Source organism: Belonocnema kinseyi, chromosome 2 (genome assembly GCF_010883055.1).
Source record: "Belonocnema kinseyi isolate 2016_QV_RU_SX_M_011 chromosome 2, B_treatae_v1, whole genome shotgun sequence".
In the NCBI taxonomy this organism is placed as follows: domain Eukaryota; kingdom Metazoa; phylum Arthropoda; class Insecta; order Hymenoptera; family Cynipidae; genus Belonocnema; species Belonocnema kinseyi.
In genome coordinates this window covers 87,866,240-87,880,363 of record NC_046658.1, presented here as the reverse complement: position 1 = coordinate 87,880,363, position 14,124 = coordinate 87,866,240, and the positions used below count along the sequence as shown (strand labels likewise).

The 14,124-nt window shown below is 29.9% G+C and overlaps 1 protein-coding gene across 1 annotated transcript in view; it reads left to right on the top strand.

The window, feature by feature from the left end:
• LOC117182884 (retinol dehydrogenase 11-like) overlaps positions 1 to 14,124 on the top strand; it is a 17,644-nt gene that overhangs the window by 2,262 nt on the left and 1,258 nt on the right. The window contains exons 2-7 of the mRNA XM_033375997.1: positions 4,039 to 4,189; positions 5,301 to 5,393; positions 5,469 to 5,705; positions 11,988 to 12,173; positions 13,183 to 13,292; positions 13,379 to 13,468. Of these exons, the coding sequence (XP_033231888.1) occupies positions 4,057 to 4,189; positions 5,301 to 5,393; positions 5,469 to 5,705; positions 11,988 to 12,173; positions 13,183 to 13,292; positions 13,379 to 13,468 (849 nt within the window). The 5' untranslated portion in view covers positions 4,039 to 4,056. The remainder of the gene's footprint in view (positions 1 to 4,038; positions 4,190 to 5,300; positions 5,394 to 5,468; positions 5,706 to 11,987; positions 12,174 to 13,182; positions 13,293 to 13,378; positions 13,469 to 14,124) is intronic.

The window sequence follows — 14,124 nt, the reverse complement described above, 5'->3', positions numbered from 1 at the left end:
TCATAAAATATGAAATAATTTCACGTGAACAGAGAAGACATGATTAGGGATGGGGGGAGTAAAACTTCAGCTCTGCTCACATGGAAGGGGGTCAAAAAGTAGTAAAAAATTCTTCACATTTCTTATAAACAATTTTTTGGCACACTTTTCTGTCCTGGCATACAATTTTAGCTTTCTTTGCGTCCTGTGTTTCTATGACTTTTTATGTCTTGTTGCCCTAGAGTCTCATTTACACATTTCCACCATTCTATCCTCGGTTTGCCTCTGGGTACTCTACCAGTTTCTTTATATAAATATATTTGTTTTGTCAGTGGTTCTCCTTTTATTCTCTCAACATGCATCTTAAAGAAATTTTACCACTCTTTAAACAAGTTTTTCCTCTACACAACACTCTTTGAGGATTTTCTTATCACGGACTTTTTCCATTAACATCTTACCACGCACATTCCAAAATAAATTTCTCTACCTTATTCCTCCCCCCTTCCACTAAATTTTCATATTAAATTATACAGATACAGATGTGCTCAAAATATACCTAAATGCATCATCAATAACAAATTTTGCGCAATAAGATTTCAGGCGTTATTACAAGTCTGAAGGTGGGCAGCTGATGAAATGCGAACCCCCCAACTTCGAAATCACAATTTTGAAGTACACCATCTCGAAGAATTTTAAATGCGCTCGGATGAACCACTAATAAAAAATTTTGCTCTCTAATGCTGATTGAGTTACATATCAGATATCAAAAGAGGCGGAGCTGATGACATTTTCGTTAAAAATAATGTTTTAAAAAAATGTGATCATCCTCCTTAGTGTTAAATGCACTAGTGAAATGCTAATATTAAATTCGTAATGAACAGACTAACATGAATTTTCTGACGCATTAGTAATTCTCAAAGTAATGACCCACTATGATTTTTATTTAAATAAATCATAAATGCGTCCGGATGCACTTGTGTTAAAAATTTCAATTTTACACAATATGAAAAATTGCATTTTATATCTTGCAATCTAATTAGCAAGACGCGAATCTAATCGTGCCGACGTGGATACAAAGTATCTCAAATGCGCTCATATGCACAAGCACATATTTAAATGAAGGGTTGAATTAAATAAGCGTAAGGACACATTTTTTTATGTCAGCGATAACCAACAATCAATTAAAATTACAATCTCAATATTGCAAACAGGCGCTTTGAATCAATTTCAAATGCGCTAGTCTTTAAAAAAATTCCTTTTCTATATGTTTCTGAAAACTGTATTCTCTTAAGGGGGAATTTGATCAGCCTCGTCTTCACCTTAAGATTTGTCATAAAACCTAGAATCTTTTGGAACAACTCTTCTTTTGGTGTTGCATTTAGGTGTACTTGAATCTATATAACTAGATATAAAAACCAGTGGCGTAACTACAACCGTGTGGGCCCCACCGCATAAAATTTTAGGAGGCCCCTCTCATAAAATTAAAAAGCAAACAGCGTATATGTGTAGCTGAAATACATTTTTAAAAATAAAATATCTCACTTAGTTCTTTTTATAATATATTACCAATTATATTTTATTTTAGACAATTTATATTATAAATTATACATAGTTCTGGTCAATATGTCACTTGTCAATAGAGATAGATTTAAGAATCGACTTTAATGCATTCTATTCCGTAAATAGGATTTTGTAATTTTTAATTTACTGAACGTCCTTGCGCAAGTTGTTATACTGTAGCTTGCAGAGTTCAATAAATTCTTAAGGGATTACTTCTGTATAATAGCTTTTCATGAAACTGTATTCAATGAGTAAAGTGCGAAATACATCTTTTACTTTTGATGTCTCATTGAGCTCATTACTATTTAAAAATGGGATCAAGTTGATGACTTGCAAAGGGAATTCTTTTGTGAAATCCTCATGATATCGAATCTGTAATTTCCCTGTAAACTATGTATTCACAATGTCCAATTAGACCTTAGATACTTTACGGTGTGATTAAAGACCTATATTTTCTTAAATTTTTCTCTAATATTAAAATGCTTCTTACGCTTTGATTTACGTTTTTCTACTAAGACTGGTTCAATAGCCCTGATTTGAAAATGTTGTGTAGCCTTTTCCTTACACTTTTCATACGCAAGTTTATACTTTTTCGAATGTTTCCTTGTAGTGTTTTAGATTTTAAGTGCACGCCTTAAATCTATATTTTCTGCTTAAAATTCGTTTAGTATATTATAAATTCAAACTTTACCACATTTTTTAAAATTATAGCTGCTCATAGCTGCATTAATCCATTAGGTTACGTTTTTTCATTAGCCGAGAAGATTTCGGAATATTTCGGATATGTAAAAAAAGAATCTAGACAATTAAAAAAAAATTTGTTTATCTAAAAAGAGATTACAAAAATTTAGGAAAAATTTAAACCAGTTTAGAAGATTTTTAGGACCATTCAAACCTTAAAAAAAAGTTTAAATATTTAATAATTTTTCAAAAAATGTTAAAAGTATTAAAATGTTTTTTATCACTTTTAAAATTAAAAAATTCGAAAATATTTTTTAAAGTAACTTAAATTAGCCCTTAAATTGTCTTCAAATCTTCGAGATTTGTTTCTGGTCATTTTTAAAATCTTGTGTCATGTTTTGAAATCATTTTAGGCATTCTATTAAAATTGAAAATCGTTGAAATCCGTTGAATTATACTAAAATCTATTAAAAACTATTGGATTGAAAATTCTTAATTAAACATAATATTGAAGGATTTCCAGTAGTAAATTTGGTTGAAAACTTCGTGTCAATATTTAAAGAATTTTTATTCGTAAGCAATCCATGCTAAATTTAAAAGAAATGTGGAAGAAAAAAAATTAATTGTATAAACATTGCCATGAAGCTTTTAGCAGAATTTACTACTCCTCATAATAGTAATAAATTAAGTTTAATTCATAAAATGCGGTTTTAAACATTTTTGGAAAAAGAATTGTTTAAATAAATTAGATTTTTTAAAATAATCACAAATGGTTAATATATACTTTCGAATTTCTATCAATCAAATAAATAATGATTTATAAATGCATAAGAACGTATAAAATTGAAAATAAAATATAATTTCAACACTTGCCGTAAGAGGCCCCCTCACAGATGTAGGCCCCCCGCCATGCGGGGTTTCGCGGTAAGGAAGTTAAGCCACTGATAAAAACACCAACTTCGTTAAGGTTAGTCTTGTCCGTTCCTTGAATTTATATTTTTATTTCTGTAACCTCCCGTAACCTCCCTAATACTCTCGTTTATACACTAGCCTCTCTATATTAATAATTTCTTTACTAGTAAAAAAACAACCAAGATACAAAATAATTATCGGCTTGATCTATCCTCTCATTATCTAGGACATTTTTCATGCTGTTTTCTCGTCCTTTTCTTCAAAGACAATTATTTCTATTGTATTCTTTTTAATTTTAAGGCCCATATTCTTCATAATATTACTTTATTTGATAATAAACTATATTATTAATTATTGTCATATCAGAAATGATTTTTATTTTATTTCATTAAACCGACATAAAATTGAAATTCCGTACTCTCTGAAGAGCAAAGTAACAAAATCATTTTTGCCGGACAAACTCATACAAACAGAAATGTTGATACAGAGTTCAAAGTTTGTAAGTACAGAAATCGTTTCTAGTCATGTTTTAATTATGAAAACGATTGACCTATCAAATTTGAACATGCCCAACATCCGCGCTTATAAATTAAAATATTATTGGTGTATCTTATCTCCCTTTAAAAAAATCATTTTCAAATAAACAATTTGTTTTCATATTTAATGTTATCTGTTTCTAAGTAATAGTTAAGTATCGAAATTTTTGTTCAAGCATGAAAAGTTATTTATATTGATGTTTTTACTATTCTTATGAGCGAAACACAAAAAGCGTCTCAACCAAAGGCACTCTTCCCTATAGTTATGCCTTCTGTCCGAAAAATACAGTAGTGAAGAAATACCTATAAATGTATATATATATATTTTAAATTATTACCAGATTTTTTATTATTTCAATTTCTTTTTTAGGACGAAGCATTCTGGAAAATGGTTACATATTTTTACTATATTTTCATACTACCTCTAATATTAAAAATTTGGAATGTTTTAACTTTAGGAAAATTCAATAGTAGCAAACGATTAGATGGGCAAGTCGCAATCGTAACTGGTGCAACTGGAGGTGATTTACTTTTTTACTAAGTTCAGTACTGATTAAGTAATTAATTATTATGTTTTTAAAAGTTTCATTTTGAGCCTTATTAAGTATAGTGATAAACTAATTATTCAATAGGGTTGATCAAAAATAAGAATAATTAGGATTTGGAATTAAGATATAACGCGTAAAAGTAGCATGTTTAGATCCTAGCAAATTATATTTAATTTTGAATTGATGACTATGTACTAGGTTACCCTGCTTGAACGATTACAATTATGGTCAGCAATGGCCCCGAAATATTTTTTTCTTTAAATAATATGCACAGGATTGCTTTTCCCTGACGAATAAATTTAAAATAGTTTAACCGGGTGCAAAAAATAAAATCTTAAATTTGGAAATACACCAAAAATATACATTTTTAAACAAATAAAATTTATAACAGTATTTTTTCACCAAAAGAAAGAAACCTAGGAGGTAGCACTTGCAAAATTCAAAAACACAATTTTTTGGGACATCCTAACATGCTGTGGGATGGGTCGGAAATTCCGTTTTTTTTAAACTCAAAATGTAATAGTGCGGCAGATTGCATCTCTGGGAGACTAATGTGCAGCTTGATTACCCGAACTAAATTCAAAAAAGGGTTGAAAAATGTATTGTTTGTAAAGTTTTTAAATTTTCTAAGATATTTTCAGTTTTGGTTCATAGGTCCTGGCGATTTTTCCCTAGTTTATTTTTGTCACTGTAAAGTTTTCAAGCACCCGAAAAAATTCTTCTATTTACACAAATGTTAGTAATTTTTTCCGATGATAGGTGTAAATTAAATGTGAATAGAAATTATCTCTTGAGAAATTATTGATTAAAATTTCCAAAAAAATAGAATCACTTATTTGTCATACCGGAATCTTATAGAATGGAACTCAAAGAAAATAAATTCTGCAAACAAGACATTACTTTAACACCTTTTTCCAAAGAGGGTAGCCAAGCTCCATTTCAATCGAATCCAAATTCATTACACTTTTCTATAATCCCATTGAGACCCTGATATCAGTTGATAAAAAAATGTTTGTAATGTAGAAATGTGATAAGTGTTACATGGCCTCAAAGAAGAAAATTTCTAACTGATTCACTTTTTCAGGAATAGGCTATTTTACAGCTTTAGATCTTGCTAAAAGAGGAGCAAAAGTTATTATAGCATGTCGAAATCTCATAAAGGCCAATGAGGTTAAAGGTAACAAAAATATGAAAGCCTATTTTATAATCATATATTTGAAAATTGTTTGCGCTCACCTTCTTTAATTATCAGACCAAATCGTGAAATTATCTGGTAACGAAAATGTGGTGGTGAAACACTTGGATCTATCATCATTAAAAAGTGTTCGAAATTTCGCTAAGGAAATAAATGCAAGTGAGAATCGTTTAGATATACTCCTGAACAATGCAGGTGCTGGTGAACAGTCAAATCAAAAATCAGAAGACGGGCTTGAATTAACATTGCAAGTTAATGTTTATGGACCTTTTTTGCTGACGAACTTACTAATCGGTAAAAATAATTATCATTAAATATCTTTTAGGGCGGTCCAAGACTCCTCGTCATTCCTGTTTCAAGACAAGATCGTAGGTTTATGCCATAATCTAATAATAACTTTGTTTTGAAGAGAACATGTTATTTACAAATGATGAATTATATCTTTGTACTATATTTAAAAATCAGATTTTTCTAAAATATATCCGCTCCGTTGCTTCTCAGTAGAGTAAAAAAGAAATGTCCTAAACACGCGAGCTCGTGCTTAAGTAGCTGCTAGTTCTAAACCCTGCAGTGCCAATTTTCAATGGACTTTAATGTTTTTTTCTAAAAGCTAGATATGACGAGTCAGTACGAAAAATTTGCAATAAGTAAAAAAGAAGAAAATTGTTTATTATTTTTTTAATAAATTAATTAAGAATAGTCATTCTCTCGTGATTCGCAATTTCAAGTTGTTCAAAATTGATCTATGTAACAATGAATAGGCTCAGTTTTTTTGCAGAATGAACCAAAAATATCTTACGAAAAACTCCCCAATGTCATTTTTTCAAATAAACAACCACTTTGCATTATATAAACATTATTTATAAAGAAATTCACATTTTCAACATTATACCACGAATCTGCCTCATTTTCTGTTGTGAGCCGAATTAAAAATGTATGGCCAATGCCTCCTAGCTGCAATTTTGTTCAAAGTGACAAGAAAATATTATTATTATTTAAAGCATATTTTTTATGAATAAATACACATTTTTACCATTTTTCCAAGAATACGCTCCATTTTCTAAACGAAATCAACTGAAAATTAATTTCCAATAACTCTTTAATATGACACTATATAAACTTTGACCAATTTTGCATGAATAGGCTCAATTCATTTGCAGAATCAACCAAAAATGATTAACAATTACTCCTTCTTGTAAAATTTGTTGAATTAATAAGAACTGTTAAACATTTTAATAATATTCATGAACAAATTCACAGTGTAACCATTTTTCCATAATCGATATTAAATTTTTTGCGGACTCGACAAAAATAAATGTAATAATAATAATAAAACTTCTGCCCGCCGCGTTAACAAATTCTTATTGTGCGCTAGAGACGCTTGATGATATATTAATCTTGGGCTGTGCGCTAGATAATGTATTTACCTTGCGCTACACGCTCGGTCTTTATATTTCCTGCAAATCTGTGCACAAACTTTTTAGAATCAAAGGTCAAAGTGTCGGCAACTATAAATTGGTAATTATGAATTCTCTTTTATTAAAGCTCCTTCGGCTTTATCGAACGCATTCTTATCACGCATCACGTTCTTCGCAATCGATCTTGCCCAAAATGCGATTTTTTCTACATCAAATTACCTTATACTATTTCAAATGTCTATATTATATTATATTATATATAATGTGCACAAATATTATAATAGGTGTATTTTCATTGTTTTTTTTTATATAATTAGGACGCTTTTATTTTATTGCAACTTTTGTGTCGCTTTTTCGAAAAACTTAATTTGTTTGTTGTTAGTGTCATTTTCAAAATTTAAACAAAAACTACGCTTCCTATCAAGAAATGAATCATTACAAATTTGTTGATCTTTTCTATGTGAAAAACTTTTGTTATTATTTTTTATCAATTTGAACAAAAGTTCAGCTACGAGTGACTGGAAAAACATTTTGGGTTAGTTTTCCAAAAAATGGGCAAATTCATGGAATGATGTTAAAAAATGTGAGTTTGTTTATAAATATTGTTCAAATAATTAAGAATGTTTTTAATATAAATCAATGACAGCAAGAAGTTTTTGGTCAGACATTCTTGGTCGATTATGCAAAAAAATTGAGCCTATTAATTGTGACGTACGAAAACTGTGTATTTGTTTAATAAAATTGTTTATATAATTATAAACAACAGTTATGAATTGCAAACAACAAATAATTGGTAATCAGCAGAGAATATTTTGTTTTAATCGGAAAAGTTAGAAAAGATATAATGTTTATTTTGTTGTTAAATAGAAGATTTTTGGTTAATCCAAACGAATTTTCCGAACCAATTCGTTGTACTTGGAATCTTGTACACAGAATTATGTCTACAATAAGTGCCATGGTTACAAAGTGGGAGGGTGGGGCCCACAAGGGCCAGAAGGTGCGTACGATCTCATCCTGAAACTGCTATGAGGACGAGTTGTGAATAGGAGTCTTTTATGTACAGGGTGGACACGCTGGGGCTTACATACATGACGCACTTGATTGCTACCCGAATTGCACAACAGCAGGGAAGAAGCCATTGCACAGGAGCATTTTCATATTTCGCGCCTTTAAAGTTGCATTCGGATTGGCCATTCGGTCAAGTGTTACGTCTCCAGCGCTGTTGTCGATTTGAAGATTTCGATCTGTTTTATCCTGGATTCGTTGCCGACGTTGAGTGATAAAAATCACTAACCGCGCGAACTGGTCGAGGTTGAAATAACAGACACAACACAATAATTTAGAGAACAAATCAATAGTTTTTATTTAACTTCAATTTAAATATTGAAGATCCTTTAATGAAGATTAAATGTCCTATTCCGTCGCCGAGAACAGTTTGTTTACACAAATAAGATTTCCTTCAGGTTTGACATTCTCAAAGTTTTATATAATTAAAACAATTTTAAAATAATGGTTTCTATTCTCACTTCACTTAAAATTTAGTTCGACTCAAGTAGACCACGGCGAACCGTACCGAATTACCGGAGTAAATAAAGTTTTTTGGACTTGAATTCGATTAACAATTTAAGAGAAAAATATTCTAAATCCAATTTTCATAATTCAGAGAGCGAGTGTCGCAGATTTTTTATTTGAAATACAAACTGAGAGACGAAAATATCTGAGCTTTTTATATTTTCTTACATATATTTATAACCTCCGTTTTTACCAAAAAAAGGTGGGAATTGTCCTTCTAGCCAATAGAATTGCTGACGTCACATAATTTTAATGTTAAATTAACCTATCATGATGAGGTGCGTTAAGCGCCGTACTTATATTTCAAGCTAAAATAAAGAGATTCTAATTCTCAGAAATGCATTTTTACGATTCTCGTCGATTGACGTTTTTCTGTCAAATCGCGTTATAGAAGATAATTTACGGCGTCTGATAGGCGCCTTGTCGCTTCAACCCTTTACATGGTATATAATTGATGTATGCTCGCGTTTGAGATCACACGCGCGTTAGTCGGAGATCGCGCGTGTCAAACCTATTTGGATTGATAGATCCATATATACATATGCATATATAGATCTATCTGAGTGTACATAGCTATTTAAATGCTAACTTCTGATCCTTTACAACTAGGTATTAGAAGTTATTAATTCGAGGTACAGAGAGGAGACGTCATGTAATTTCCTATTGTCAATCATAATTAATAATTATTCTTTCTAATAATAACGATCTATTTAAATTTCTAAATATACTGAATGTCTTGTATCATTTGATTTATTTCAAATGTTTACCGGTCTTAAAACTATTAACTGGTAAGTACTCAGTAATAGGGTGCTAGCGCCCTGACATACTTGTTCTAAAACAGCGCATGCTGTTACATCAAGTCCGTGCATCTTAAAATCAAATTTATCAGTTTCCAAGGTTGCGTTCGAAACTTCAAATGGATACAAGTGTCGAAAAATATAGGTTATGTTATGTAATAATTACAAATAACAAAAGTGCTTCATTAATAATGATGTGAGACTTGTGGACTGAGAAGTAAACGTGAATTTTCTTCTGTGCCAAGAACATTATGGAATGGCTGCTGAGTAAAAAATACTATAAATTGATAATAATATTGTGCGCTTTTAGTAGACGAAGAGTGAATTGTGTTTAACGCTTATTTGCGGTATAAAAAAGGTGTGTTATGAATAGACAGGATTTGTTTTGTATAAAGTGAATAAAATATTACATGCAAAAATTTTTGATTGACATTACCTACAATTAATTTAAGCGATTGCGGTAAAAAGGTGAATACGACCATAACCTCGAAATAATTACAGATTGGCCCGGCATGTTCATTATACTTTCGCATGATTATTCTTTATCAAAGAAATGTTTTGTGGTTTTATAAGTTTATGACTGACAGTGTCGGAAGTAATATTTCAAACAATAATTACTTAATAATAATTTAAAAATCATTGCTTATTAATAACTCTAATAAGTAACACATTATTTCTGAAATTAATAACTGATTTCCATTGTTTTTTTTCACAGATCGATCATACATAAATTCACATTTTTGTTTAGAAATTATTCTATTTTCGAAATCACTATCTCTGGATCTGATTTCCAAACTGGCATTTGACCAGCCTTTAAAATTCATTTTAATTCATTTTAATGGTATAGGTATATCAAAGAGATATCTAACCATTAAAATAAATTAGAGACTCGTTAGTGATAAGATTGTATTAGAAATAAATCTAGACATACTATACTATTTCCGGCCGAGTAGATTTGAATTAAGCTAAAAGATTTTTATTCTATGATAAGGTACCAGTAATGTATGAATTTAACATTTTGACCTGATAAAATAGATCATTATAGCAAAATTCTGAAAAAATTTAAATAAAAATTCTGGCCCAAAATTTCGCTTCTGCATTCTATAATTTTAGGGTATGATGAAATACCAGTTTGGAAATCGGATCCAGATATAGCAATTTGGAAAATAGAATAATTTCTAAAAAAATGGAATAACAATTCTGGGCTAAATTATCTTGTTTAGATAAATTTTTTAAACAATCCTATCACCAACGTGTCTCTAATTTATTTTAATAGTTAATCAAACAAAATTTTAGGATGAGGTCCAGAGAAAACATTTTCTAGAATACTAAAAAATCTCTAAATATTTTATTAATTAAAATTCAGGCAAGTTAAATTACCTCGAGATATCTTTTTGATACACCTATATCATAAAAATGAATTAGAATGAATTTTAAAGGCTGATCAAATGCCAGTTTGGCAATCAGATCCAGAGATAGCGATTTCGAAAATTGCATAATTTCTAAACAAAATGGAATAAGAATTCTGGGCTAAATTATCTTGCCTAGATAAATTTTTGAAACAATCCTATCACAAACGATTCTCGAATTTATTTTAATGGTTGACCAGACAAAATTTTAAGATGAGGTTCAGAGAACACATTTTCTAAAATACAAAAAAATCCTTAAATATTTTATTGATTAAAATTCAGGCAAGTTAAATTACCCCGAGATATCTTTTTGATACACCTATATCATCAGAATGACTCAGAATTAATTTTAGGCTGATCAATCCCCACTCTTGCGATAAGGTCTAGAGATAACGGTTTTCCAATAATGTTCATTGAAATGAACCAGCTGAAATGTATCAAATAAATCTGCATTTCCTGGTGTGAATTTATGTATGATCGATCTGCGAAAAAAAAACAATGGAAATCAGTTACTAGTTTCAGAAATAATGTGTTACTTATTAAAGTTATTAATAAGTAATGATTGTTAAATTATTATTAAGTAATTATTGTTTAAAGTATTACTGCCGACACTGTCAATATTAAACATATAAAACCACAAAACATTTCTTTGGTAAAGAATAATCAATCGAAAGTGTAATAAGCATGCCGGGCCGATCTGTCATTATTTCGGAGTTATGGTCGTATTCACCTTTTTACGGAAATCGCTGTAAATAGGTGTAGGTAATATCAATCAAAAATTTTTGCATGTAATATGTAATTCACTTTATACAAAACAAATCCTGTCTATTCATAACATACATTTTTTATGGCGCAAACCAGCGTTAAACACAATTCACTCTTCGCCCACTAAAAGCGCACAATGTTATTATCAGTTTATAGAATTTTTCACTCAGCAGCTATTCCATAATGTTATTGGCACAGAAGAAAATTCACATTTACTTCTCAGTCCACAAGTCTCACTTCATTATTAGTGAAACACTTTTATTATTTGTAATTACTACATAACATAACCTATATTTTTGACACTTGTATCCATTTGAAGTTTCGAACACAACCATTGAAACTATGATAAATTTGATCCGAAGATGCACGGACTTGATCGAATGACCGATCCGAATGCAACTTTAAAGGCGCGAAATATAAAAATTCCCCTGTACAATGGCTTCTTCCCTGTTGTTGCGCAATTCGGGTAGCAATCAAGTGCGCCATGGATGTAAGCCCCAACGTGCCCACCCTGTATATCAACGATTTTAATCCTTCTAATAAATCAAAAGGTTTTTACGAGAAAAAAATTTGTGAGGTATAATATTTTTCTTAATGAAAATAATTTGTTTCCAGACTTATTAAAAAAATCAGCACCTAGTCGAATTATACATGTATCCTCTATTTTGCACAGAATTGGACGATTAGATTTTAACAATATGAATTGTGAAAAAGGAAGCTCTCAGATAATTCTTTATTGTCATAGTAAATTATACTTGACAATAGCCAGCAATGAAATGGCAAGACGTCTAGAAGGCACTGGTAATAATTTTTTTTCAAATAAAATAGAACATTACATTTAAGAGAGTGTCATACAGTTGTGACCTATATAGGTTGGGACAGCGCGTTTTTTCTATTTCTCTCATTCTCTGCACTTTCTCTGCTCACTTTCGATGTTCCTTGGAGAAAATGGTTAATTAATGTTGTAGCTTTACAAAGCAGTGTGTTTACAAAGAGTGGAAAAGTTATTTAGTTGGCATTATTTAACTTCAATTATCTGAATTTAATGTGCTGTAAATTAAATAAAGTGGTATGTATGAAGAGTATTTGATATATAGAGCAAATCATTTTTTTCCAACAATGCAAAAGTGCCGTTAAATGTATAGGTTGAAACATGTGAACCATATAGGTCGGGACACGTTTATTGACATCTATGCGCTTTTTTACAAAAATTTATATTTAGAGTAACTTTTGAGTGTTGATGATCCAATTAATTGCACTTTCAGTCATTTTTATGTAATTTATGCGACAGAACTGTGAACTTAAAATTTTCAATTATGCTACTAGTTGTTCCACCTGCTACAATTGCTAATCGGATCAAGTTGGCGAAATAATTAAATCTGACATTTTTATTGCTCATTTTTATGTGATTATTCTATTATGTGATTATGTGATTATTTTACGTGATTATATTTATATGATTATTCACCAAAAGGTACACTGCGGCGTTCAAAAAATATTTTCTACACTTATTTTTCATGTTTTAAGAGGTGTCCCAATCTACAGTATAAAAATTACTTTGGCTGATTGAAGAACATTCAGAAAAATGGCTGTGGCATTTTTTTGCCTCGTAATTATATATTTTTTGTTCACTATAAGTAAGCTATTTAATTGACCTTTAAATCGGTGTGATGAAAGCACAAAAATATTATCATGGGAAAAAGCTATGAGCCAAAAAAAATATGTCCCAAACTTTACTACATTCTCCTAAAAGTACTTTGGACTTTAAACTGTTTTATAATTAATATTGCACACTGAGTTCTATTTTAAGGTGTAACTTCGAATAGCCTACATCCTGGTCTTGTCAGAACTGAAATTACCCGGCATACATTTTTTCCTCTTAGACATGTCACGAATATAATACTTAAATTATTTTTCAAGGTAAACTAACATTATCGAAAAACAGTGAAGTGAATAAGTTATTTAATTCAATTATTATAAGTAATCTTATTGTTTAATTTTTTCAGAACGCTGAGGAAGGAGCTCAAACATCAATTTATTTAGCAGTGAGTGACGATGTGACCAAAATATCCGGAAAATATTTTTCCGATTGTGAGGTATGAATACAAAAACTAAAGTCTTGACAATTTCAGAGTTGCTAAAGATAAGTTAATAAATTAATTATCATTCTAATTGAAATCCAGTTTGTTTGTGAATTTCAATATTTTGTTACAAAGTTTTTGTTCTTGACAATCTAATTTCTTGGTTTAAAATTTATCAGTTTTTATTAAAATTAGACTATTCGATTACAAATTTATTTTATTTGCTTGAAAATTAAGTTTTTTACTGAAAATTCAACTATTCTATTTTAAAATAAAAATTTCTCTGTTTCGGATGGAAATTCAATTTTTGTTTAATTCGTCTTTCTGGCTTAAAACTGACGTCACTAGTTCAAAGCTCCTTAGTTGAGACTTTAACTTTAATTTTTTCAAATGGAAAATTTAATTACTTTATTTTTTTTTGTGAAAAATTGATCTTCTTTTGGTAGAAATTTAATCTTTTTGATTAAAAATTTAAAGTTATGGTTGAAAATTTAACTATTTTTTTGACAATTTATTTTATTTATTTGAAAATGATTTTTTACTGCAAATATAACTATTATATTTTTGGTTCAAATACGAGGGTGGATTGATAAGTTTCCGGCCTGACCAAGAAAAACAACGTTTTTAAGAATTTTTTTTTTTATTTCTCAACATAATCTCCTCCAAGGCTG